We start from the raw sequence: 23,845 nt of genomic DNA, 5'->3' as shown, positions 1-23,845 counted from the left end.
AGTGCATCAGCCCAGGAGTTAACAGACTGGCTGGGCTTGCTCCTCCTGTTTGCCCAGGACCTTTGCTTTCAGTATATCAGAATCTAGTCCTTTAATCCAAACAGCAAACGTTAACAAACACCATGGTGGCGTATGTGAGGCTGTGTGTGAAGTAAGTAAGTGCTGAGGAGGTAGTTTTCAGAATAAGTAATTCCCCGTCCTTGCTGGAGTGCAGCATCCTGAATGCCCTAGGCCGCAAAGGCACTTCAACATGACTCACCCTTAGACTCCTTATAGAGAGGATCTTAGCAATCAGACTGATCAAAGAAGCATCTTCCTCTCAGTGTGTCTGGGCCCTCCCCACTGTTCCCTGACCTCAAGGAACAAGAAAGAAAAGATAAAATCAGTATTTTCTCATGGAGGATATGTTTGAGTTCCTTCTGACTACAGGCCAGAAGCTACAGATCCAGAGAGGCACATTGCTTTGTTTTGTTCTAAATCAAACAACTGGCTGAATGGGTTCCATCAGAAATCATTTGTGTAGATCCTCATCCCTGTTCACTCAAACGTTTGACCTGGCTGTGATTAAGCAGGTATTGTAGTCCCCTTTTCTGTCTTGTATTTATGTCACAGAAGCCAACCGTGACCTGAACTTCAAATAGCAATGAGCATTATGACTGAGGACTTGACGATGTTCTGTTCAGACCATCAGATTATAATGACTTTTTTTTTCTTTTTTTTGGAGCTGGGGACTGAACCCAGGGCCTTGCACTTGCTAGGCAAGTGCTCTACCACTGAGCTAAATCCCCAACCCCTATAATGACGATTTTATGATTTTGGTTCAAAGGTAGAATTTGAGTAAATCTGTTTATATTATGCTTGTTGAGCATTTTAGGCAATGCTATACAAAAATCCATAAACCTCTCTTATTTGTTTGTTTGTTTGTTTGTTTGTTTTTGGTTTTTCCAGACAAGGTTTCTCTGTGTAGCTCTGGCTTTGCTGGAACTCACTCTGTCCACCAGACTGGCCTCGAGCTCTGCCTGCCTCCACACTACACCTCAGCCCCCAGTACTGGATTTAAAGGCATGCAACATTACCACCCAGCTGCAGAACCCATTTTTATAGGAGTCAGGTCATTGGAGACCTGGTCCTACTTTGTTGGGCAGGAGAGTAGCTTCTACTTCACTGTTGAACATAGAGGAGACACTTGGAATAGTCTCCTGGAAGACTGTGGAACTCTTTGCATGCAGAGCTCACAAGCTCTGTGTATGTTGACACTTTATCAGCCTCACAATGACTATTCAGTAGAAAACATGTACATAAAAATGATAGGGTCTTCAGCATGAATATTTTGTGAAGAAGGGCTTCTGTTGGTTATAGTTTCCAAAACCAGAAAATGGCTGGATGCGCTACAAGATTCCTTCAAGGAGCTTCCCACTAAAGACTGCATAGCAATAGCATTGTATTCATAGGATAGTATTCAAGGTGACTAAAAGCTAAGTTATCTCTCTTGAAGATATCAGATCTTTAGAACATTTTTTTTCATCTACTGTTCATATTGGGATTGTTCCCTTTAAATTGTAAAGTTTGCTGCATTGTGGCAAGAAGCTGTCGTTATCATTTTTTTTTTGTCAGAAGTCAATATTCTCAGGTAGGGCTGGACCCAGTGGGAGGCAAATTTGGTTTAAGAACTTGAGCATAGTTGGTTCTTCTGATACACCGTGTTGTGAACACGCATCAAGGTCTCTTGCTTGGTGAGTCACCTCAGTCATCTGGATAGCAGCTCTTGGGATTCGTGGTGAGCTCCCGAGTTCTCTGAGATCCTCACAGTTCATGACAACTTACTGGACTAACAGTTTTTGCAAATTGGATTTTTGGGTCCACCTCTAATTTTAGCATGCCCATTTGCTCTTCTGACCTTTCCCCTAATGTTTAAAATCTTCTTTGTATTAATTCATTGGTTATGTTGTTTATGAGAGTGTGCATGTTTCACAGCATACATGTAGAGGTGAGTTCTCTCCATTTGCCAGAATGGAACTTGAGTTGTCAGGCTTGGTGGCCAGTGTCTTTAGCTAATAAGCCAGTCATTGCTGCCCTCCCACCTAAAACTGAATGCATCAGAATAAAATTTAAAGTCTCTATTCTCCTGCTTCCACCTGCTCGGTGCTGCGATTGCTGGCATGCTCCCCCAAATCCCATTTATGTGGTGATAGATTGAACTGAGGGCCTTGTAGACACATGTATGGTTTAGTGAGACCCATCACTACTCCCAATCCTGCTGCCGTGAGTCTTTAAGATGCCTAAGGAACCTTTTCACTTTAAATACCTAATAGTCCTGAAGGCTCTAGAGACAGTTCTTGTCACTAAAACATGGAGCGGCAGGAACTGGAAGGCAGTGAGAATAAGACACTGGGTTGCATTTCTCTGCAGTTACCAGCAGACTGTGCTGGCCGTGCCATCTAGACATGTGGAAAAGATGCCACAAACAGAAGCCACCCAGATAACATGCATGATTACCTGGATAATGCTTGGCTACTTTTAACTATGGATGGTTTCCTCTGCCTCAGGGTCTTCTCTGCTAAACCCATCCTGTGTCCCTCTGCCACCTCCTGGCAAGCAGTCTGCTTGCCCAGTGCCTTCATCCACTAACCACTTAGAAAATTACCCCTCTCCCCAGGGTGGCTGTGGTGCCAGGGACAAGTTAAAAGCAAATGTGATTTCTCGTGGTGTTTAAAGTGTGGTGGTAAGACATGTAAGTCCCACATACAACGTACCACAAGGCAGGAGTGTAGTGGGAGGGACAAACAGCAGAGGTAGTTTAGATGGGAATGAGTGAGGCTGGCTTGTTCTCTGGGGTGAGAATGCTTGGCTGGAACCAGAGTTAAGCTAGGACCTCAGAGTACAAATAGACAAGGCTAGCTACACTAAGTATATACAGGGGAATTTTAGTTAATTTTGGTTCTATATCCAAGTTAACAAGAAGGTACTCTCTTTGAGCTGTTCTTCCTGTATCTTCTAGAAGCACAGTATTGGCTGCTTAGATTTCTGGTACAAGCTTCAGCTTCTCATAGCCTCTCGCATGGATTCTTTGTCTTAGTTTCTTCTCACTCTGCCCACAGAACTATGTGAGTGTTCTTGTGGGCCAGTGTACCCCAGCTGCCTTTCAAGTTTCCCTGCCTAATATTGTCCATGGGGGTCAATCTGTGTACTTGTCTTCTCTGGGTCCTTCCCATGTGCTTCTAACTAAGGCTTCTGTTAGAGGATGACTCTCCCCTACTTGACAGGTCCATCTATGCAGAGTATGTGCTCTTGGCACATGTGAAATATGTGCTAGAAGTGTTTAGAAAGAACACATACTTCAATATCATTCCAATCCAAATCCAAATCATGCTTGTTGTATTGGGCATTTAAGCCCAGATCTCTCCAAACCTCAGTGTTATTAGCTATAAATTATTGTTCTGTAAAGATTAGGACTAATGTGAACCAAATGGCTGCATAAAATTGGCTGGAGAAAAAAGCCACCTTGAAGGTCAGCTGAAGGAGAATAGATGACCTGAAATAATCATTTTTAAGACTGGAAACAAAAACAAACTGAGCATGTGGATTCCATCCCCTTCTTTACGGCTGTCTTGTTTCTTAACTGCAGGCGGAGGACAAGGCTGATGTGCTGAGTAAGGAGCTCCTCTTTACCAAGCAGAGGTTGGTGGAGACCGAGGAGGAGAAGAGGAAGCAAGAGGAGGAGACTGCCCAGGTAAAGGCTCAGGCAGGCTTTCCTGTGTTGATACACTGACAGGAAGGTGGTTGATATTGTGAATGAATGAATGGATGGATGAATGAATGAATGAATGAATAAATGAACTAATTAATTAATGAGAGAATTACCTCCACCCCCAAACCAAGGGGAATGTTAAGCGGTAATTCTGGCTTTTGAACGTCTTTTAGGAGATTGCTCCACTGAGATGTCTAGCAGGAAGGTTGAGCCTTGTCTAGGTTTAGTGACTTTAAATTATGATCCAAGAGCCCTGATGAATCTGGAAACTTTCTGCCATGTCTGCAAGATCATGATGTCACCTGAAGTGGCTATGCATGCTGTGGAACTGGAGACCTACAGTGGTTTCTTCCTGACACTGACAGAGGCTGTGGCCTTCATCTGTAGCTTCAGTTTCCTGAGTCACACTGCAGTTCTGGAGATGACATTTCCTGCTTAGGACACACTGACTTCCAGAGGGAGAAGTCCTCTGAAATCATGAGCGAGTTTCCTTCTAAGGAAAATTCAGTAATGCTAAATATAAACTGAATTTATTCTCAAGGATTTCAAAGGCCTTCATCCAAACAGCCAGAGAAAAGTGTCAGTGAAGTTACACATGTCATTAGCACCTTCCAAAGTCTATGAAGAAAAATTCTGTGATTCTTTTTCCATTGAAATGTGTTAAAAAGATTATTTTCATGTCTGTATCTCAAATTATGAATAGGAAGTATTCATCTTTTTTGTTTCTTTTAAAAGGTTGTTTTATCTTTATGTAGTGTGTCTTTGTGGGTATGTCATGTATGGTTGTGTACCCACAGAGGCCAGAGGACAGTGTTGGATCCCCTAGAGCTGGAGTCACAGGCAGTTGTGAGTCTCCTGACCTGAGTGCTAGGAACTAAACTCAGGTTCTCTCCAAGAACATTATGCTTTTACCTGCTGAGCCATCTCTCCAGCCCTAGTAACTCATCTTCTTACTCTGTGTATATAGTGAAGATTCACCAGAGCTGGGCTGTTTGCCTTCATTCCTGTGTGGCCAACAACTTAGCAGAGCCCCAGTACCTGCACCTTTCATGATCTAACCTTCTTCTAACCTAGAATTCTACAGCTGCTGGCAAAACTGTAATGCGGCTGCACATACAGTGCTTGTAGTTTAGCATGTCACTGACTGAAACTCATACCCTGAGCTGTGTCACTTTTTTCCTTTGGTCTGGCCCCTTGAACCTCCAGTCCTGCTCAAGACCTCTTACCTTCCATTCCTTCCTGGCCCTAAAGCCCTTACCCCTGCAATAGCAGCAGCCATGGGGGCTGTAGACAGGAAAACCAAAGTATAGCATTAAGAGTAGCACACTTAAAACACAGTATCGCCCTGGCACTTTGTTGTAGACTTACAATAAGGCCAGCTTCTGAACTGACACTCAGCAATACACTTATCAAGTACCTGGAAAGCAGAAGCCCTTTATCATAGGCCCTTGTGTGCCTTCCACTCTTTAGAATAGAAAGCCATCTTCATCTCTGTAAGTGGTAGGCTCTAAACTCTGATGACCAAGAAGACTTGAATGTAGATATTTATGGAAATTGATTAACATGTTGATGGAAGGCCCAGAGGCACGGCTCAGCAGCTAAGAGCACTTGCTGCTCTTACAGAGGACCAGCGTTCCCAGCATCCAAGGCTGACTCACACCCAGCTGTAACTCTGGATCTGGGGAAGCCAGCATCCTCTTCTGACTTTTGCTGGCACACATGCATATGTACTCACACACACATACTGAAAATCTAAAAAAATCATAAAAAATACCAAGTTTGACTGTGCTGAATTTTTTTAGCTAAAAGAAGTCTTCAGGAAACAGCTAGAAAAGGCAGAGTATGAAATAAAGAAGACGACAGCTATCATTGCTGAGTATAAACAGGTAATGTGCCACTGCGGGCTTTTCATTTTTTTTTCTACAAAAGCAATTACTTTTACTTACAATATTTTGTTTGTTGTTTCCAGAGAAGGTTTATGGAGATCAGTGTGTTACTTACTCTCTACTCTGAAGTAGGCAGTAGTCGTTGGATTTGCTGGCTGATGACTCGAGGCACTTAGTTGACCAGCACAAACTGTTGGGGTTTTTAATGTTGTGTAGCTCCTGTGAAATAGAAAACAGTCCCATGAGATTCTTCTCTAGTAGGTCACACTACTTAACATTTGCTTCTTTGCAAAGCTTAGGAACTATATTAAATGGGCAGTGGCTAGGGGAGTGTTTTGATTAGCTCTCATGGTCACCCAAGGCTGGTTATATAGACTTGCCCACTGCAAATCAGTACTGGCCAAAAAGTGTCTGTGGACTTTAGAATGCTTCTTTACTAGAGAGCTGTCTGTCCCTGAAGGTGTTCCTAGCTCCATCAGCAGGGTGGTCCTGGAGAGCTTTCACTGCAGGTTCTGCTGTATCTTCATGTGCTTGTTGGTAGCTAGATATGGCAAGGACCCCTCGTCCTAAGAAGGATTCGAGTGGAATGCTTATGTTCTAGGCTTTTAGGATTTACTGTGCCATTTACTGCTTTCTGATCAGAGGATTTCCTATCTCATATGTGCATTTTTATACAGTGTTTTTATGCATATAAATGAAATGTTTTGTAAAAAATTAGTTGCACGCAGAAAAATATAAAACAAACTTTATATTAACTAAAGATAAGAATTATAGTGTATATACATCATTATATAAACAAATGGTATATAAATAAATATTTAAAGGGGGTAAATTATGTAATTTCTATTATTTTTTTAGGAAGATCTTAGTCCATTCATACATTAGAAACATCTTTTTATAAAGCTATCTCAGGGCTGAGGTTGTAGATCCATGGTAATAAATGCATAAATGTGACATATATAAAAATATACACATTTACATAAACATGCATGTGTACATACATACACATATGTACATACAAACATACACATATATGTACATACATACATGTGTGTGTGTAAATATCCCTCCTGTTCATGTCAAAATAAGGTTTCAGAGCTGTCATCCACTTTTTTGTGATAGCAGAGTGTTTATTTGATGCTTTCTGGTGGTGAAGCTTTTTTGATACTCCACGGGAATCATAGAATGAATTAGTTTACTTTTTCTCCTCCAGAAAGTATTTTTTGTTGTGTTTTTTAAAAATATTCTTTTAAGGTGCCTGAAACCCTTAATTCTTCTGCCTCAGCTCTCTAGTGCTATTATTACAAATGTTTGCTTTCACTCTGCCCTCAAGCTTCTCTTAGAATGGCAGCGTAACATAGACATAAGGAACTTTTGCAGAATACTTGATTACACTGTGAACCCTAAGATTGTGTTACTTATTGAAAAAAATTTTTTTAGTTGTGGTATGGCTCAGCCCTTAGCACACACCTTTAATCCCTAACAGTGAAAGTAAAGTTAGTTTGTAGAAGGAAGCACCCATGTTTGAAAATGATCTCTAATTGAGTGGCAGACAAAGTGACAAATCCAAGGAAAATTTGACAGCATAGGATATGCCCAACTCTCAGAAGAGAAAGGAAAGAGAAGTTATGGAAGACAGCAGTGCAGAGAGAGAAAGGACAATAGGAGACAGTTTTACAGGGAGTGTTTCACAGAGACAGACTGAAGACACGTAGATGAAGACAGGAGGAGCTAAAAGATAGAACAGATTACTAAAGTTGGTTTGAGTCAAGCAGAGCAGTTCATTCAAGAGAGGCAGAGGGGAAGAGGGCAGGTTGAGTCAGTCAGCTTGGAGAGGAGTTTGAGCCAGAGCAGCTGAGCTGAACCAGCCAGCCAGAGTTCAGAGAGATCTAGTAAAGAGTGGCCTTATTTAGCAGTAACTCTCAGAGGCTGAAAACATTGTAACATGGAGCCTAGACGCTTCCAGGGTAGGCCCTAATTAGAAGACTGAAGCGGTACGCCTCTGAGATGATTATTTCAGGAGAATAAAATATACCCACTGTACAGAGGGAGTGAGGAAGAATGTCTTCCTGTCAGTGTATATGCTCCCCGAGCAAGTGCAGGAAACCCTCTGAACATGTTATGGTTTGACCTGCACTTCAAAGGCTGGGAGAGACTTGGAGTGTGGCTCTGGAGGAATGCTGAATGGAAAATGGTGAGAAGAGAGAGGAACAGAGGTAAATTAGTGAACAGAAAAGCATTTCATTTGGCAAGAGATTCAACTATAGATGTGAAATAAAAATCCACAGCTAGGCTGGGTCAGGCTGAAGAATTGGGGTTTGTATTTTGTTTCAAACAGGATTTTCTGAGCAAAAGTAGCTACTGGTGGATGTGCTATTGGCAGTGTTTAGATGTGGTGAGAAATACAGAGCCAGTGGGAGAGGTCCAGAGACAGAACACAGCTCAGACTAAAAATGAGAAGTAGATTCCAAAGCCAAAATAGTAATAGTTACACAGAAGAAACTCAGGGTTTGTTTTGGGTTAGTTGGTTGGTTTTGCTAGAAAGGGCAAAGCTAATTCTGAGATGTTTGTGGAGTGATTAGATGGAAATCAGCACAAGGAACATGAAGTTTGCGAGTCCTGTAATCTGTCATTACATGCAAATACATTTTAATTGACACATTTTGCTACAGGTGGCCAGTGTATTCCAGGTGCACAGTGTATTCCTAGGCTTTAAACATGGGCTATGCACTCAGGTCCTTGGAGCTTGCTCAACTGTCTCTATGATGCCCTGACCGTTTATCCAGACACTTTTAAATTTATTGGAGGGGCTAGAGATGACTCATCAGTTAGAAATACTTGTTGCTCTTACAAAAGACCTGGGTTCATTTGCCAGTGCCCACATGTGGCTCACAGCCCTCTGTAACTCCAGTTCTGTAGGATCCAGTGCCTTCTTGTGAGTTCTGTGGACACCAGGCACACACACATGCACTCAGACAAATGTATACATACATAAATAAATCTAGGTGGGTTATACATGTTACGAGTCCAGAGTATACATTGAAATTTAACATCTCTTCCTTTTCATTCATGTTTCTATTTTGTTTCATATGGTTTAAGATTTATTTTCATTCATTTTTGTAAAAGAAAAGATTCTTATTTCAGACAATAGATTTGGACACTCTACTTTTTAAAAACATTTTCACCCTGGAAAGTATTTCCTTTACTTGTTCTCAGTACTTACCAACACCTTATTTCAGAATCAATCATTAAATAGATTTTTATTAGATATGTGCTTTCTACTGGCCAAGTCCTATTCAGTTCTAGACCCTGCACACCTATTGTGTTCATTTAATTACTGTAGCATAGCACTGTTTAGTCATGAAGTGAACTGAAACATTTTATTCACTAGGATAGGTAAGGAAACTTTTATGATGGAAAAGAGATATCTATAGCCCAGTGGGAATTGTTGCTAGTCAGAATTCTTGTCACTGAATTCCTCGTATAATACCCTGTATGAAGTAGATTCTCAATAGAGATGTGATCGGCAGCTCCACAGGAGGCTCTGGATTCCTTATTGCCAGCCAGTGAAAGCTTGTGACAGCAAGAACCCATTTCTGTGCTGCCTGTCTCTCCTGATCAAGTCATGCTTCACACATGGGCCTCACAGGGCCTCTGCTCACTTCAAAAGCGACTGTTTGCAGTGCTGCTCATTTGCAAAGCATCTCCTGGGATCAGAGGGCTTTGCGAATGGATAAACTGTTAAGTCACCATTTATTCTGTTTCTGGTAAAGAAACTCTCTTCTCTGTCTTTAGATATGTTCTCAGTTAAGTACCAGGCTGGAGAAACAGCAAGCAGCCAGCAAGGAGGAGCTAGAAGCAGTAAAGGTAAGACATGGGCTACCTCTGTGATGTAATTTCTTCCAAAGCCATCCTCAGAGACCCCTCTCCACATTCTGTATAATACACTCAGACACTAGGGAGAGTGTATTGGTCCTCTTTCCTATCCCAGGTATGTCTTTCCTGATATTAATGTTCCTATAACATGAGACTTCAGAGGCAAGGTAGTAGGAAAGAAGGGACTATATGAGTCATGAGTTATGTGTCTCCTTGGGTGGTGGGAACCCATCTGACTGTTGTCCAAATTGACTGGCTTCCATTTGGCTTCTGCAGAATTATTCTGACAGTCTCTTGAATGGCAAGTACTACTGGAAAAACACTTGATTCAGCAAAAAATATTTTTATTTTAATAATAAAATATAACATAGTAAAATATAATAAGAGAAAACAAAAACTGTCACATTGGACTTAGACAAGACAAACAGAAGGAAAAGTCCAAGAGAAAGCATGAGAATTAGAACTCAAACATTCTCATACTCATGAAGCCCATAAACACTGAACTGGAAGACAATTTTTAATGTTTTTCAGGGAAAGGTATACCAGCTATTTTTATGCTGCCCCCTGGTGGGTAAAACTCCTATGTGATTTCTTTGCTTCAGAAAAGGGATTGCTTGTTTCTTAGAAATAAAGGTAATGGGAGCAGTGAATATGATTAAAACCAGCTGTGTGGTTTCCAAAGAACTAATAAAAACAATAGTACACCAAATGGATTGGTATTCTCAATAGCATCAACATACACTATATTCCCTTTTAAATGTATTTCTGTATGCATTTTTTAAATATAGGACTGTTCTGTTTGCATGTATACCTACATGTCAGAGAGGGCATCAGATCCCTCCATAGATGGTCGTGAGCCACCATGTGGTTGCTAGGAATTCAACTCAGGACCTCTGGAAGAGCAACTAATATTCTTAACTGCTGAGCCGTCTCACAAGCCTTGAATAAATTGTTACAAATACCAATACAGTGTTATTTTACCAGATATTTTGCTATCTGAACATATTCAGGTTTCATAAGGGTGTCCTAGTCAGATTAGCATTTAATGGGGTTGAAAATTTAACTCTCTAATCCTAAATTTTTCTTCAAAATAGAACACTGTCCATGTTATAACTTTAGAGAGTAAATAAGATAATGTATATAGAGTACTTAGATTAATTTGGGGGATGATACAGCAGGAACCGGTCCTTACATTTTAAGTCAGTTTTTCTTACTTCATATTACAAAACATTAATTGAGGTTATTAGAAAAGGTTTGTGGTCTTTTTTCCTAAATCTAACAAAATTTTAGGGTGACTTTTTTCTCTGTCTGGTGTACCTTTTCATTTCTTTTTCTACTTAGCATTTTCTATTTTTTTTTTTGTAAGTTCTAGATCCACTTGTACATTTGACCAAAACAAGTAATGATACGTCTTGGTTGGAGTCTTGAACTAAAATCTTTGTGGAAATTCAACTCAAGCAATAATTTCTATTAAACACATAGAAATTGTTTTAGTGAGAAACTGTTACTGCATACAGCATTTAACTATCATTTTGATATAAAACTACAATGGAAAAAGGCTTGGGATTTCCCTGTAAGACAAGTTGCACACACCAACATAAACAAACATCACTTAGGAAACAGAGGACAGTTTTGCAGTAGATCACACTGACAGTCAGAGATGTAGAAAAGACAAAACCTACAGGCCAGAGAGCTTTAGGGACTAATGCAGGACGCATAGAATTCAGTTAGAGTGAAGGATTTAAAAGAATATTAAAAAAGAAAAACAGTGCGAATGAAGAGTCAACATGTTAGTTATTCATTAGAATAAGTGCTAAGTAGTAATGGAGTAAAATAAAAAGGTAAGTTAGTTCCTGAGGGGCTGGAGAAACAGCTCAGCAGCTAAGAGACTGGCTGCTCTTCCAAGGGACCTGGGTTCAATTCCCAGTACCCACATGGCAGCTCACACCATTCTGTAACTCCAGTTACAGGGGATCTGACACCCTCACATAGACATACATGCAGGCAAAACACCAATGAACATAACATTTTTGAAAAAAAAATCAGCTAATGAACGGTAATTGCCATGCTAAAAGAGCAAGGTGAACTTGCACAATGAAGAGTGACTGCTCTTATTAATGCCTGTTGTCTGCACCATTCTGTGCTGTCCTAAAGCTTTATGGGCCTCCATCCTTGTAGCCCTACAACAACCCTAGGAAACAGACAGGAAGTATCTTCCAGTGATTGAAAGGAGGTCCCCATGGATGGCTCATTGGTTGAATTGCAATGCTGGTAAGCAGCAGAAATGGGATTTGAATCCAGAGTTAGACTCTAATCTATATTCTTGGTCAGTAGCCTCCCATGGTGCTTCAGCATCTGATCATATGGTATGATGTGCCAGATTGCTTCTTTAGTGTCTATAATGCTGTGGTGTCTCCAGTGTATCCTCTATACTGTAAGCACAACAAACATGCCCATATACAGATTTTACCACAGCATGCTGTGTGTGCTTTACTTCCAAATACATATAACTAACCCAAAAGATCATTGGCTTAAATACAAAAGAGACCATATTTTAGAGCCATAGATTCTTGGTCATTATTGAACCATGTCCACATTATCCTAGCAATAAATAACGCCATTACCTTGAAAATGTGCCCCTCTTGTTCACTCTACCCCAAGGCTTCCATCCTCAAAGTCATAAGACATAATTGTTAACTGAAGCTCATCCCATCATTCCTACATTCCAAGGCAGGGCATTTGGCCTGGGGAGGTGGGGGGATGAGAAGGGGGTGCAAGGCTTCAGCAGCCTCACTCTAGCAGAGTAGGCTCTTTCTAACCAGCCCTGAGAGGCCTTCCAAAACACACTTTTGCTTATATATCAGAAGTGAATTCACGGTCACACTTAACTACAAGGAGTCTAAGAAATATCACCATTGATCTGGACATGCTGCCAACTCAAATAAAATCAGGGTTCTATTACTAAGAAAGAAGAGGTGGATATTGGATGGGAATTACCATTATCTGCAGCTCCACAGAGTGGATCTTCAGCATATAGCATGGGCTGATGGAATGAATCCATCATGGTATATAAGGACTGACACCAGGTGGAGAACTCGGATTTCTTACTTTTAGCTGCCATGTCACTTACACTTTGTCTGCCCATTTCAGAACCCTTGAGTGTGCTTTCCTGTGACATCCATCTAGTCTGTCATTTTGTTCAACTTAACGAAACTTTATCTAAGACTCAATACCCTTGTTTAATATTAGGTAACCCTTTCCCCATCGTGAGACAGATGAAGAGAGGCTGGCAAGGCTGATTACATAGTTTGGTAATTTTTCATCATTTACAATGCAATAAGAAGTCAGTATGCGTCATTTAGGCATCACTTGTCAATAGTACAAGAATGGCAGATCTTTAGTGTGTTTTATTTTGTGCCAGGACTGGGTTAATTGTTGTCATTGGTTAGGTAAAAGACTGGAAAGTTCAGTGTTCTCAGTGTGTCCAGTGAGTATCACTCAGCATCGGTGTGAAGTGTAGCTTTGGAGAAAATGAGAGACAAGCTAATGGGAACTGAAAAGGTGAGACTTGAAGACTTGGGCCCAAGTGAGAAGTGCTTGAATATGTCAAATCAAGACTCTAGTGATCAACTGCCCACAGGCTGATGGAGTAGCTATTGAAGACATGGCATCAAAGTTACCAGACCTAACTGGTAGAGTCACACAAAAGTGTCACAAAGAAGTTACTTTTGTACCCGTGAAAGGACTGTGGTTATCATTATGGACACATTGAACTTGGTTAACAGTGGAGCATAAAATAAGAAGTGTATGATATGTTTTATCTCTAACTCATTTTTGAATATTTTAAGCAAGAGCAAGAGCAGTGCTATCTTGAAAAGCATTGCTTGTTAGGTGTGGCTTGACCAGCAATGGGAGCATGTAGTTATGTTCCTTTTATTCCCTTACACTCTAATGCTAGGACTCTTTCATAGTTTCTCATGTTGTAGTGACCCTCAGCTATAAAATTATCCCTATTGCTACTTCATAGCTGTAATTTTGCTACTGTTATGAATCATAATGTAAATACATATGTTTTAAAATGGTCTTAAGTAACCCCTGTGAAAGGGTCATTCAATCCCCAAAGGGATTTCAATCCACAGATTGAGAACTGCTACCTTAAACAATGATATTTATCTTTGCCTAAAGCAGAACAAAAGGACTTGTACAAGGAATACCTGTCCTGGGATTAGGTGGGTTTGTCCTGACTGTAAGCATTTGGTGACCACAAGTCCAACAATGCCTTCAACAGAGGAAGTTTGAAAGCCATGTGCCATCCTTGAAGTCATGTATTGTTTGGTTAAGTTGTTTCCCCTGTACAGTTCAGCTCACGTTGGCTGTGTCTCGTGTGTTTCAGGGTAAGATGATGGCATGCAAACACTGCAGTGATATCTTCAGCAAGGAGGGAGCTGGAAAGCCCGTGGCCATAAGTAGAGAAGACCAGGGACTTGAGGCAGATGATGAGAAGGACTCACTCAAGAAGCAGCTGAGGGAGATGGAGCTGGAACTGGCACAAACTAAGCTGCAGCTGGTGGAAGCCAAGTGCAAAATCCAGGTTGGTGATTTGATAAAAGAACAAAAGGACACAAGACAAGCAGCCCCATTTTACACAACCGTGGGCATGTAGAATAGATCTGAAAATCTAACATTACTGACAATGAGTCATGAAAAGTTGTATTTTTAAACAATTCTCATGTACAGATAGTAAGTTTTTACATAAAGTAAACTTGATGTTAAGATGGTATATTTATCTTCTATAACTAATAAATTTCATATTACAGGACAAAGAGTTATTCTCAATGTTACTCAGTATTGATTTATACTTTAATTTGTAATTGTCAATTCTGAGAATACCACTTCACATAAATACATAGTTCCAAAATGCAAAGTATGTTTTGGGCCATTTCAGAAACTATATATTCTGTTCTAATTTAAAGATAAAATTAATTCCATGACTTATTTTTAATGAAACTTACCAGCAACTCAAACAACTAATTTTTTAAGATTTATTTTTATTTTGTGTATGGGTATTTTGCCTAGAGAAGGGCATCAGATCCCTTGGAAATGGAATTGCAGGTGGTTATGAACTAATGTGTGTGGCCTGGGGCCTCTGGAAGAGTTGCCCGTGCTTGTACCAAGCCTTCTCACCAGCCCCCAACTTTTTGAAATTTTTTGAAAGCAAACAGTCTAAGACACTATAACCAAATACATATCACTTTGATACATATATGCTGAGGAATGTTGGAAAACAATAACATTTTCTGTAAATAAAACTATGCTTCTATATAAGATCAGAAATATTTGTATGTACAATAAAACATACCGTAACACATTAACATACACAAATTCAAAATCTGAGCCAAAGTGTGTTTGAAGTAGAATTGTTGCTTCTAGCTGGCATAACATAACGGCCTGCCCAGTTCAACATGCACAATTTGTGTTTAGAACTAAGGCTGACATACATGGTATGCACTCATTGATAAGTGGCTATTAGCCCAAATGCTTGAATTACCCTAGATGCCTAGAACAAATGAAACTCAAGACGGATGATCAAAATGTGAATGCTTCACTCCTTCTTTAAAAGGGGAACAAGAATACCCTTGGCAGGGAAGAGAGAGGCAAAGATTAAACAGAGACTGAAGGAACACCCATTCAGAGCCTGCCCCACATGTGGCCCATACATATACAGCCACCCAATTAGACAAGATGGATGAAACAAAGAAGTGCAGACCGACAGGAGCCGGATGTAGATCGCTCCTGAGAGACACAGCCAGAATACAGCAAATACAGAGGCGAATGCCAGCAGCAAACCACTGAACTGAGAATAGGACCCCCGTTGAAGGAATCAGAGAAAGAACTGGAAGAGCTTGAAGGGGCTCGAGACCCCATATGTACAACAATGCCAAGCAACCAGAGCTTCCAGGGACTAAGCCACTACCTAAAGACTATACATGGACTGACCCTGGACTCTGACCTCATAGGTAGCAATGAATATCCTAGTAAGAGCACCAATGGAAGGGGAAGCCCTGGGTCCTGCTAAGACTGAACCCCCAGTGAACTAGACTGTGGGGGGGAGGGCGGCAATGGGGGGAGGGTTGGGAGGGGAACACCCAGAAGGAAGGGGAGGGGAGAGGGGGATGTTTGCCCGGAAACCGGGAAAGGGAATAACACTCGAAATGTATATAAAAAATACTCAAGTTAATTAAAAAAAAAGAATAAAATAACAATTAAAAAAAAAAGAACTAAGGCTGAAGTGAAGTCACATGATAGAATATGGGTAAGTACAAACAGAAACACCTCAGATTCACTACGCCGTTGGTTTTGAGTTAATTTTTTAGCATTGCTGAATTTCGTCATGACCTTCCCTACCTCCTATATTGAGTTCTATGACCCCACATATTAGGGGAGTCTCAACCCATACTTTAAGAAGCTGAACTGAGACAGGCATCAAGTCATCTACCTTTAATCCAAGCACTTACGGAATGGAGGAAAGTGGATCTCTGAGAGTTTAAGGCTAGCCTGGGCTATGCAGTGAGACCTTGTCCTTTCAAAAGAATCTGTCCTTGGTTAGAGCCATGATGTTCCTGCATGGGGTACGTTTTTATACCCTGGACCATCAGATCTTATAGCATGTACCCATAGACACAAATATAACCTAAGTGAATTTTTAATAATTAAAGGTATGTTTTATGGGAACTTAACAGTATGCTCTTTGATTGTCCTTCACTTGGTCACTTTGCTTGGCAGATCTGAAAGTGACAGACCCAAGACCTCTGTTGTTTTGCCTTCACAAAAGACTAATCCCACTCTTTCCTTTGGAGTTATTTTGGGTCTCAGCTGATTTTGCCAGACTCCTTTCTCCATTCTCTTCATATTGTATAATAGCAATTAGAAAAACGGTCCTGGTGTCTTGGTGGACTGATCTGTTGATCCTTTTATCAGTAACCCCACACCCATACCCATGCCGAATTAGGAATCCTCACCACTGTGTCTTGTCAGAAACCTGAATGTTCTCAGGGCAGTATTTGAATTGGAACTCGTTTGTACTCATATTTACTTGTGGTTTTAAGCATTTAGTCTCCAATTGCAACCTAAACCTAAATTTGGACCTAAGTAGCAAGGAGATGGGAAAATAAAATGTGGTTCATTTCTCTATTCATAGAAAGCACAGATTCTCATTTTCATCAGTAACTGTTTTAGCTCTCCACTTTTCTCTTCCATTAGGAAGCCAACTAAATGTCTCCTGGGCTTTGAGAGAGGGCTGGCTGCAGAGGCCTGGTGAATCTAAACAGCATGTCTTAATTTCCTCTGGCATCTATATAACCTGTGATCTTCTTCCACTAGGAACTCGAGCATCAGAGAGGAGCGCTTATGAATGAAATACAAGCTGCAAAAAACTCTTGGTTTAGTAAAACCCTGAACTCTATCAAAACAGCCACAGGCACCCAGCCACTCCAGCCGCCACAGGCTCCCCAGCCACCCAAGGAGAGCACATAGCTCCAGCCTCCGCCAAGCACAAGAGCACAATGATCAAAACAACGGAAACCAAGAAGTTTTCCTGTTGTCCCTTTGAAGAAAGTAAAGGAGACCAGAAAGCAAGTTAGACTCTTCTCGGTAGCTCTGTCTTTCATGTATGACATTTTTCAAAGGGATGTTATTTAAACTGACCTGATTTATGTTGAATATCTATTTCCAGCTTCTTCATGGGAAGCCACATTCAGATCCGTCATAGTATTACACATTGTTTTATATGCCTGAAATTTAGTTGGAAATGGGTAATCTAGAACTAAATGCTTTTGTTTAGAATTAACTTCATAATAATTTTTAATCTTACATAAAATGGAGACATGTTATCCCAAGGCTAAAATGGTAAGATCTCTGTCACAGAATTCTGTTTTTAAAGGGAAACTAAACCTCTTTAACGTTCCAGGATTATTCATAAAAAGCACACCGTGGGGCCGCACATGAGCACTGACAGGTCTCACACTGAAGTGACGTCAACACTGAAGTGCTACCCTTTTCCAATTAAACAACAGACCAGGGGGTGGCTTGCAAGTTTCCCTCTAACTATTCTGAGTTGGCTACATTTGGAATTAGAGGGCCGATAGCTGTGGAGTAGATGGGCTACCGTGACTTTAAATAGAGGTGCAGTAGCATCATCGGACCCTGGTAGTCTCTCAGATCCCTTTAAGGACTCCATATGGGGCTTGTTCTCCTGATGTGCCTATATATGAGCAGAGGTGACTCGTGGCAAATGTAACCTCAAGGATGGGTAGTGTAGGTTACAGACTTAGAGTCCCTTCTCTGGAGAAGCATTGTACTTTGAATGGAACAGTGATGAGGCACTGGGTGATGCCAAGCTTGTTGAGGCCAACACCAGTGTTCTGTACTTTGTTAAAGGAGGACATGTTGCCAAGGAAGTTGAGGAGATCTTCCCAGCACCTTGGTGTCGGGCAACTTTCCTTACTTTTCCCTAACTCCCAAACAGTGTGTCACACCTGGGAATAAAGAGAAACAAGTGCATTTTTCATATTTTGGATTGACTAAACATTTATAGAAATTCTTATCTCATGGAATGGTAAGGTTGCTGTTTTAAAAAATGGTGCAAATATTTTTCCAATCATATTTGGCATGCTTGTATAAATACCCCTTGCAAGAAATTCTTTGGAAAGAACAAAACTAATTTTCCCATTTTCTAAGCTACTATGGAAATCTCTGCCCCCTTTATAGCAACCAGACAACTGTCAGTCATGTAGGGCAGCATTTGTTTATACTCATCTTTAGCTTCATTGTTATACATACTGTTTCCAAAGTACCTTAAAGTATGTAGTGCCACAGTGATTCTCTTCTGTGCCATACATTGTAATAACCACTCTGAGATCTCTCAACCCCTGCCTTCAAGTTGCTCACGATAGATCCTTCCTCTAAAATCAGTTCTGAGTTCTAGTAAGTGGAAATTCTTTAATCTCTAAATATCTGTGTCATCTACAGCCCATGAAACTGATGTCATTTGATGTTACACTTACCACACTATGCTTTCCATATTGAAATTTAGTTTTCTTCTGACAGCTTTCATCAGAAGATTCATTTCTTCTTACCAAAACATCAGTAACCCAGCACTCCTGATATCTCTGTTGACTTTAACATTCCCTACATAATGGTTTAGATAAGCTGTTTTTTTTTTTGTAAAATATAGTAGCTAGAACATTACATCGTTTCTGTCAATCATATAATACAGCTACTTAGCTTTATTGGTACTGTGCGCTTTGAGACCAGGGAACCTAGACACATTACTTTTTCAAATGGCCAGCTAAATTAAGGTGCACTTTTGTGGACTTCCAAATACCATCCACAGCTCTTTTTAACTTTTGAAAATAAATACATTCCACAGAATACCTAAGTTGCAAATTTTTTCATAAGTGATAAATGAGAGAAACAGAATGGCTCTAGATCAAGTCCTTATCCATTCAGGCTGCTTTCCTTTTTCTCTTTCAACAAAATCACCAGGAACATGTGCTTTAAGAGTTAAATACATCTTTTGAGTTTTCATCTAACTCTTACAAAAGACCTACTGGCAGCACATAGTCTTTTTGTTCTCCATTTGACACGGGCACCATGTGTACTGGTATCAGGTCTAAGCTGCCCAGCATTACACTGTTTTTGAGTTAATAACAGAAGTAAAGAGAATTCAGAAAGTAGTCATTGCTTATTCACTATTTTATCACAGCGGTGCCCGGCCACACATTGCTCACCATTGCTTGAGAACTCCAAAATGCCAATATAAAGCGACTAACTCATCTCAGTTTCTCTTACTATTTTATATATTGGAGAACTGAAACTTTTTTTTCTTGAGACAGGTTCTGCTATGTAGTCTAGGCTAGCCTTGAACTTAGGACCTTCCTACCTCAGCCTTCCAAGTGCTGAGATTACAGACAGGTACCACAACAGCTAAAATGATTCTTTTGAACTCCTTGTAGTAAAGAGATAAACCAGCCAAGTGTCCCAAGATATTTTCAGACATGGTAGCTTCTGTCATCCTTCCCCAAGCGTTACATGATAGCAGACATTCCTGAAATGCTGGTATCTGCAGCCGGAGAGGTGATCATTCCCCTTTTCATTGAGTTCTGTAGAATACAATGAAGATCCCACCCACTGGCTTTTGTAATTCAGAGATCTCTTTAGTGAACTCTTGAAAGACACTAAGTTGGATTTGTGCACGTGTTTAGCACACACCTGAGCCAAGTCACAGTTTGGTTGTTTTTAGTACCTGTGATTTAATGCGAAGAAACTCTTGGTTTGCTACTCTTCAGTATATGAGTGCCTATCAGAAACAGTAATGGGAGAGCCACACAGGTCACAACCTACCTTTTCATACAGTATCTGTCTTCCCCTCACCAGATATTAAGTTAGTAATTTCCTCTTCTTGGCTTTCTTGAGTTTACCTGGGAAAGTTGAGAAGACCCCTTTGTTCTAATGATGAGAGTTTGGTGTTTGTTTTATTTCCTATGCTTTTTTAAATGTTCACCTTTCCTACAGTGTGTATTCATTTGTCTTCACCCTGGTCCAGCTATTGAATTGGGCAATTAGTGGTTTTAGCTAAAGTGAGAAAACTGAAACAGTATGTAGATAAAAGGGCACAGCAGATAAAAGAGCCTTAAAGTAGTCACTTAGATCAAGTATCCATGTTGATTACAGGGATACACACCCACAATCCCAACACTCGGTAGGCTGAGGCACAGGCGTGCCTGTGAGCTCAAGGCCAGCTCAGACTACCCAGTGAGCTTCAAACTAGCTAGGATGACATAGCAAGGACCCATTTTAAAAAACAGGAACAACAAAACGCCAAACGTGTAGCTAATATCAGACTGAGCGCTCTTGTGCTCTCACTGAAACCATCTCTGCTAATGACCTCCCCAGCCCTGTGCATCAGACACGGAGGTGGCTGCCTGTACTTTACTCCTTTAAGTGGACAGAGAGATCATTTTAAAGGAAGGACCTGGTTTTATCTTCTAAGAATGACACTTAGAAAGATGATTGTATTACATAACTTATTCTTTATAATACTCTACAATAGATTATTGTTTTGCTTTAATATCTAGCAAATGAGATAATGAACAATTCTGTTGTATGATTTGAATAGTTAGGGGTGAGTGTGCATGTGTGCAGTGAGTGTGTGTGTGTGTGTGTGTGTGTGTGTGTGTGTGTGGTAAAATTTTATAGAGTATATAATTCTTTTGTTTACCTAGATACCATGCAACCAAATACATATTAGATTTTGAGACATAATGATCAGAACTGGAAGCCCAGGCAGCATCTCTGTGGCCTGTTTCTAATGACCGTGTGTAAAACTGTCTAGTCTTTGTGCTGGGGGTCACATTCAGCACTTCTTTTCTGATGGTGGCTTATATGTAACACATGCAAGGCACTTTACATTACCCATTTCCTTACCTTTAAAGCTCTGCAAACATGAAGACTCCCATATAGACTATACCTCAACAGATGATGCTGATCTTGAATTATAAGAAGAAAAAGTAGATGTGTATAGAACTTTAGTGATTACAGTCAGCTGTCCTGTATATCATTCTCAATTTCCTCATAATGAACTACAGCTCGAACTTACCTCCAACAATACATGTCACCTGCTATAAAACTATCTCCATCAATATGTCCCCCTATTGTGCTCTCATCTCTGGTTTATCATTAACAGTATTTGAAAAACATTTAAGAAAAATGAATCATTGAGAAGAAAATGAACATTATTTTTTAATTGACAAATGATTAATGTAAGACTCCTTCCACTAGCCAACAACTTCGAATAACCGTACTACATATGGAAATGGTCAAAGAAACTGATTTGTGAGTATAAATGAGTTAAAAGATATTGTCATAAAGCACAAGAATAAAGATGGAGATGGTCCCAGCATCCAAGATGTCCCATCAGCCCCCTGCATTGGTTTCACTATTCTTGGCATTTTTACATAATGCATGGATGCTGTGTTCAAATTAGGGAAAGGGTTTTTTGTCAGCCCCATTTCTTTCTTTCCAAGTCCTGCCTTTCCCTTACTGAGGAGGTAATATAAACCTTATGCTATTTTTATGAAATATTATTTTCCCCAGCATCTACAATAAAAACATGTTAGAATAAAGGAGTTGACTAGTCTGGAAAGTACTAATTGACCATAAAATCAACATTAGCCGTCAGCCTCTTCCTCTATAAACACTGACCAGTTACTTGTTTCCACAATGCCATGTATTATGTGCAGTACACTCTATTAAGGTAAATGTGATGCTTGTTAAGAAAGTGCAATTTATTGTACATTGTCCCAACAAATGTTTACTTTTATAACCGTTATGATCTTGTACTGGATTGGTATCTTGTTTAGATGTGTGAATGAAACCTTGTGAATAAACAAATGTGACCAAGAAGGTAACAAGGTGGCTGATTTGTGAGCCAGTGACATTTTCAATGCTTTGTGTTGCCCCTTTGGTTCCATTAAACAGTAATAAACATTTGTTTCAAAGTCCATGTGTCTATTTTTCCATGTTGACTTTGTTTTAAATCAACTTACTGATGTTAGTCAACTTAGAGAGAAATCGTATATAGAAGTATGCTCCAGGATGTACACAGGAAAATGATAGCCAGCATAGTACTAGTGCTAATAGTCTATTAAGGACAATAAGTTCCTGATTACAAGTAAGAAAAAATGTCTTGAGCTAGTTTAATAACCTTTAAAGGCAATGAATTCAAATAAAATAGGAAATCTATAGCATGGCACCCTAAGGCCGAACACTTAGATCTGAAGAGGTATTGAAACCCAAGCAGTTAGCTCCAAAAGTAACTTTTGCTTTCCAAGTAATGATTAGCTGATTTTTTTTTCTCCAAAGACATGCTTTCTAGCTTCTACATGCACATCCACCAAGTTTTCACATCCTTTGATTAGTCAGCAGATTTGGACTAGCTCTTCCAGCATCCCAAACCTAGATTCACTAAAAACATATGATTTGGCCCATCCTGGGTCAGATGGCTACTACTTCCTGTCTATATACACAAAAAGAGGGTGATGCCATGTAATGTAAATGGAATTTTGTGCAAACACTCAAGGTTTGAGTTATATGGGGTACTAGAAACAATCTGATATGTATAAGTTGTAGAGTTATTGTTGGCATTTTTATCTGTGGACACAAGGGGGGTTTGTTTGGTTTTCCTGACTTCTAAACCTAGTGTATCCAAGTCACTCGGAATAGCGATGGGGTAAAAAGTTTTATCTTCTTTTGTTTTGAAACAGTCTTACTCTGTGACTGTAGTGGTTTGAATAGGAATGGCCCCCATAGGCTCAAAGATTTGAGTGCTTGGTCACCAGGAGTGACACTATTAGGAGGTGTGGCCTTGTTGGAGGAAGTGTATCACTGAGGGTGGGCTTTGAGGTTTCAAAAACCCACCCAGTGGTTTACTCTTCCTGCTGTCTCAAGACCTGGATGCAGAGCTCTCAGAAGCTTGCCTGCGTGCTGCCATGCTCTCTGACGTGATGACAATGGACTAGACCCGAAAGAATATAAGCAAGACCCCAGTAGAACAGTAAGACAAAAACCAAGGCTGGCCTCAAGCTCACAGCAATCCTGTTCAGGGCTGATGTTGTAGATGTGAATCACCATGCCTAAGGAGTTCTCATTCTATATGGTATATACATAGGGACTTTGTAGACGGGTAAAGACACCAACTTGGGATTCCTTTGTTGACTGTCTTAAGATATGAGACTTGGATGATTTAAAATGCTTCCTAAAAGAAAATCAAGTAGGGGCTGGAAAGACAGCTTAGAGGTTGCATTTACTGCTCTTGCAAGGGACTCTGGTTGGGTTCCCAGCACCCACTTGGTGGCTTCAACAACCTGTCACTCTAGTTCAAGGACAGCGGATGCCCTTTTCTGACTTTTACAGGCACTGCATTCACTCAGTGTACATGCTTAAGTGCAGGTAGGTCACTCACACATCCATAAAATTGAAGCTTAAAAAGGAAAGAAAGCAGAGTAGAAGAGAATGGAAATAATCACCAGTCTTGTTTCAGAGAAACAAGGTTCAGATCTTGCTAGGCAGATGAAGTAACTAATCAAGGACCCAGAAACTGGCCCAGTGGTTAGGAGAATGGTAAAACTTAGGTCATAAATCCATACCTACAGACCAATACAAAAAGATGTCAAAGGACTGTGGTACTGATGTAGAAATAACTAGGGAGTTGAGGTGTTAAGAAAACAGAACTGTGTCCAGAACATGAGCTTTTAGATTATTAGAATTCAGAAATGGT

General features: G+C 40.3%; 1 protein-coding gene across 6 annotated transcripts in view; it reads left to right on the top strand.

Moving 5' to 3' along the window:
- The window catches only part of Rabgap1l (RAB GTPase activating protein 1-like), a 595,723-nt gene extending 573,653 nt beyond the window's left edge, over positions 1 to 22,070 (top strand). For all 6 annotated transcript variants that reach the window (NM_001401442.2, XM_087580933.1, XM_087580932.1 and 3 more), the window contains 5 exon segments: positions 3,626 to 3,730; positions 5,551 to 5,634; positions 9,430 to 9,501; positions 13,904 to 14,101; positions 16,891 to 22,070. In NM_001401442.2, coding sequence (NP_001388371.1) covers positions 3,626 to 3,730; positions 5,551 to 5,634; positions 9,430 to 9,501; positions 13,904 to 14,101; positions 16,891 to 17,043 — 612 coding nt within the window. In that variant the 3' untranslated portion in view covers positions 17,044 to 22,070.
- Positions 22,071 to 23,845: the final 1,775 nt, after the last annotated feature.

The sequence above is a fragment of the Rattus norvegicus genome, chromosome 13 (assembly GCF_021556685.1).
Source record: "Rattus norvegicus strain SHRSP/BbbUtx chromosome 13, alternate assembly SHRSP_T2T, whole genome shotgun sequence".
NCBI classification, from domain to species: domain Eukaryota; kingdom Metazoa; phylum Chordata; class Mammalia; order Rodentia; family Muridae; genus Rattus; species Rattus norvegicus.
This window is presented reverse-complemented; position numbering and strand designations above follow the sequence as displayed.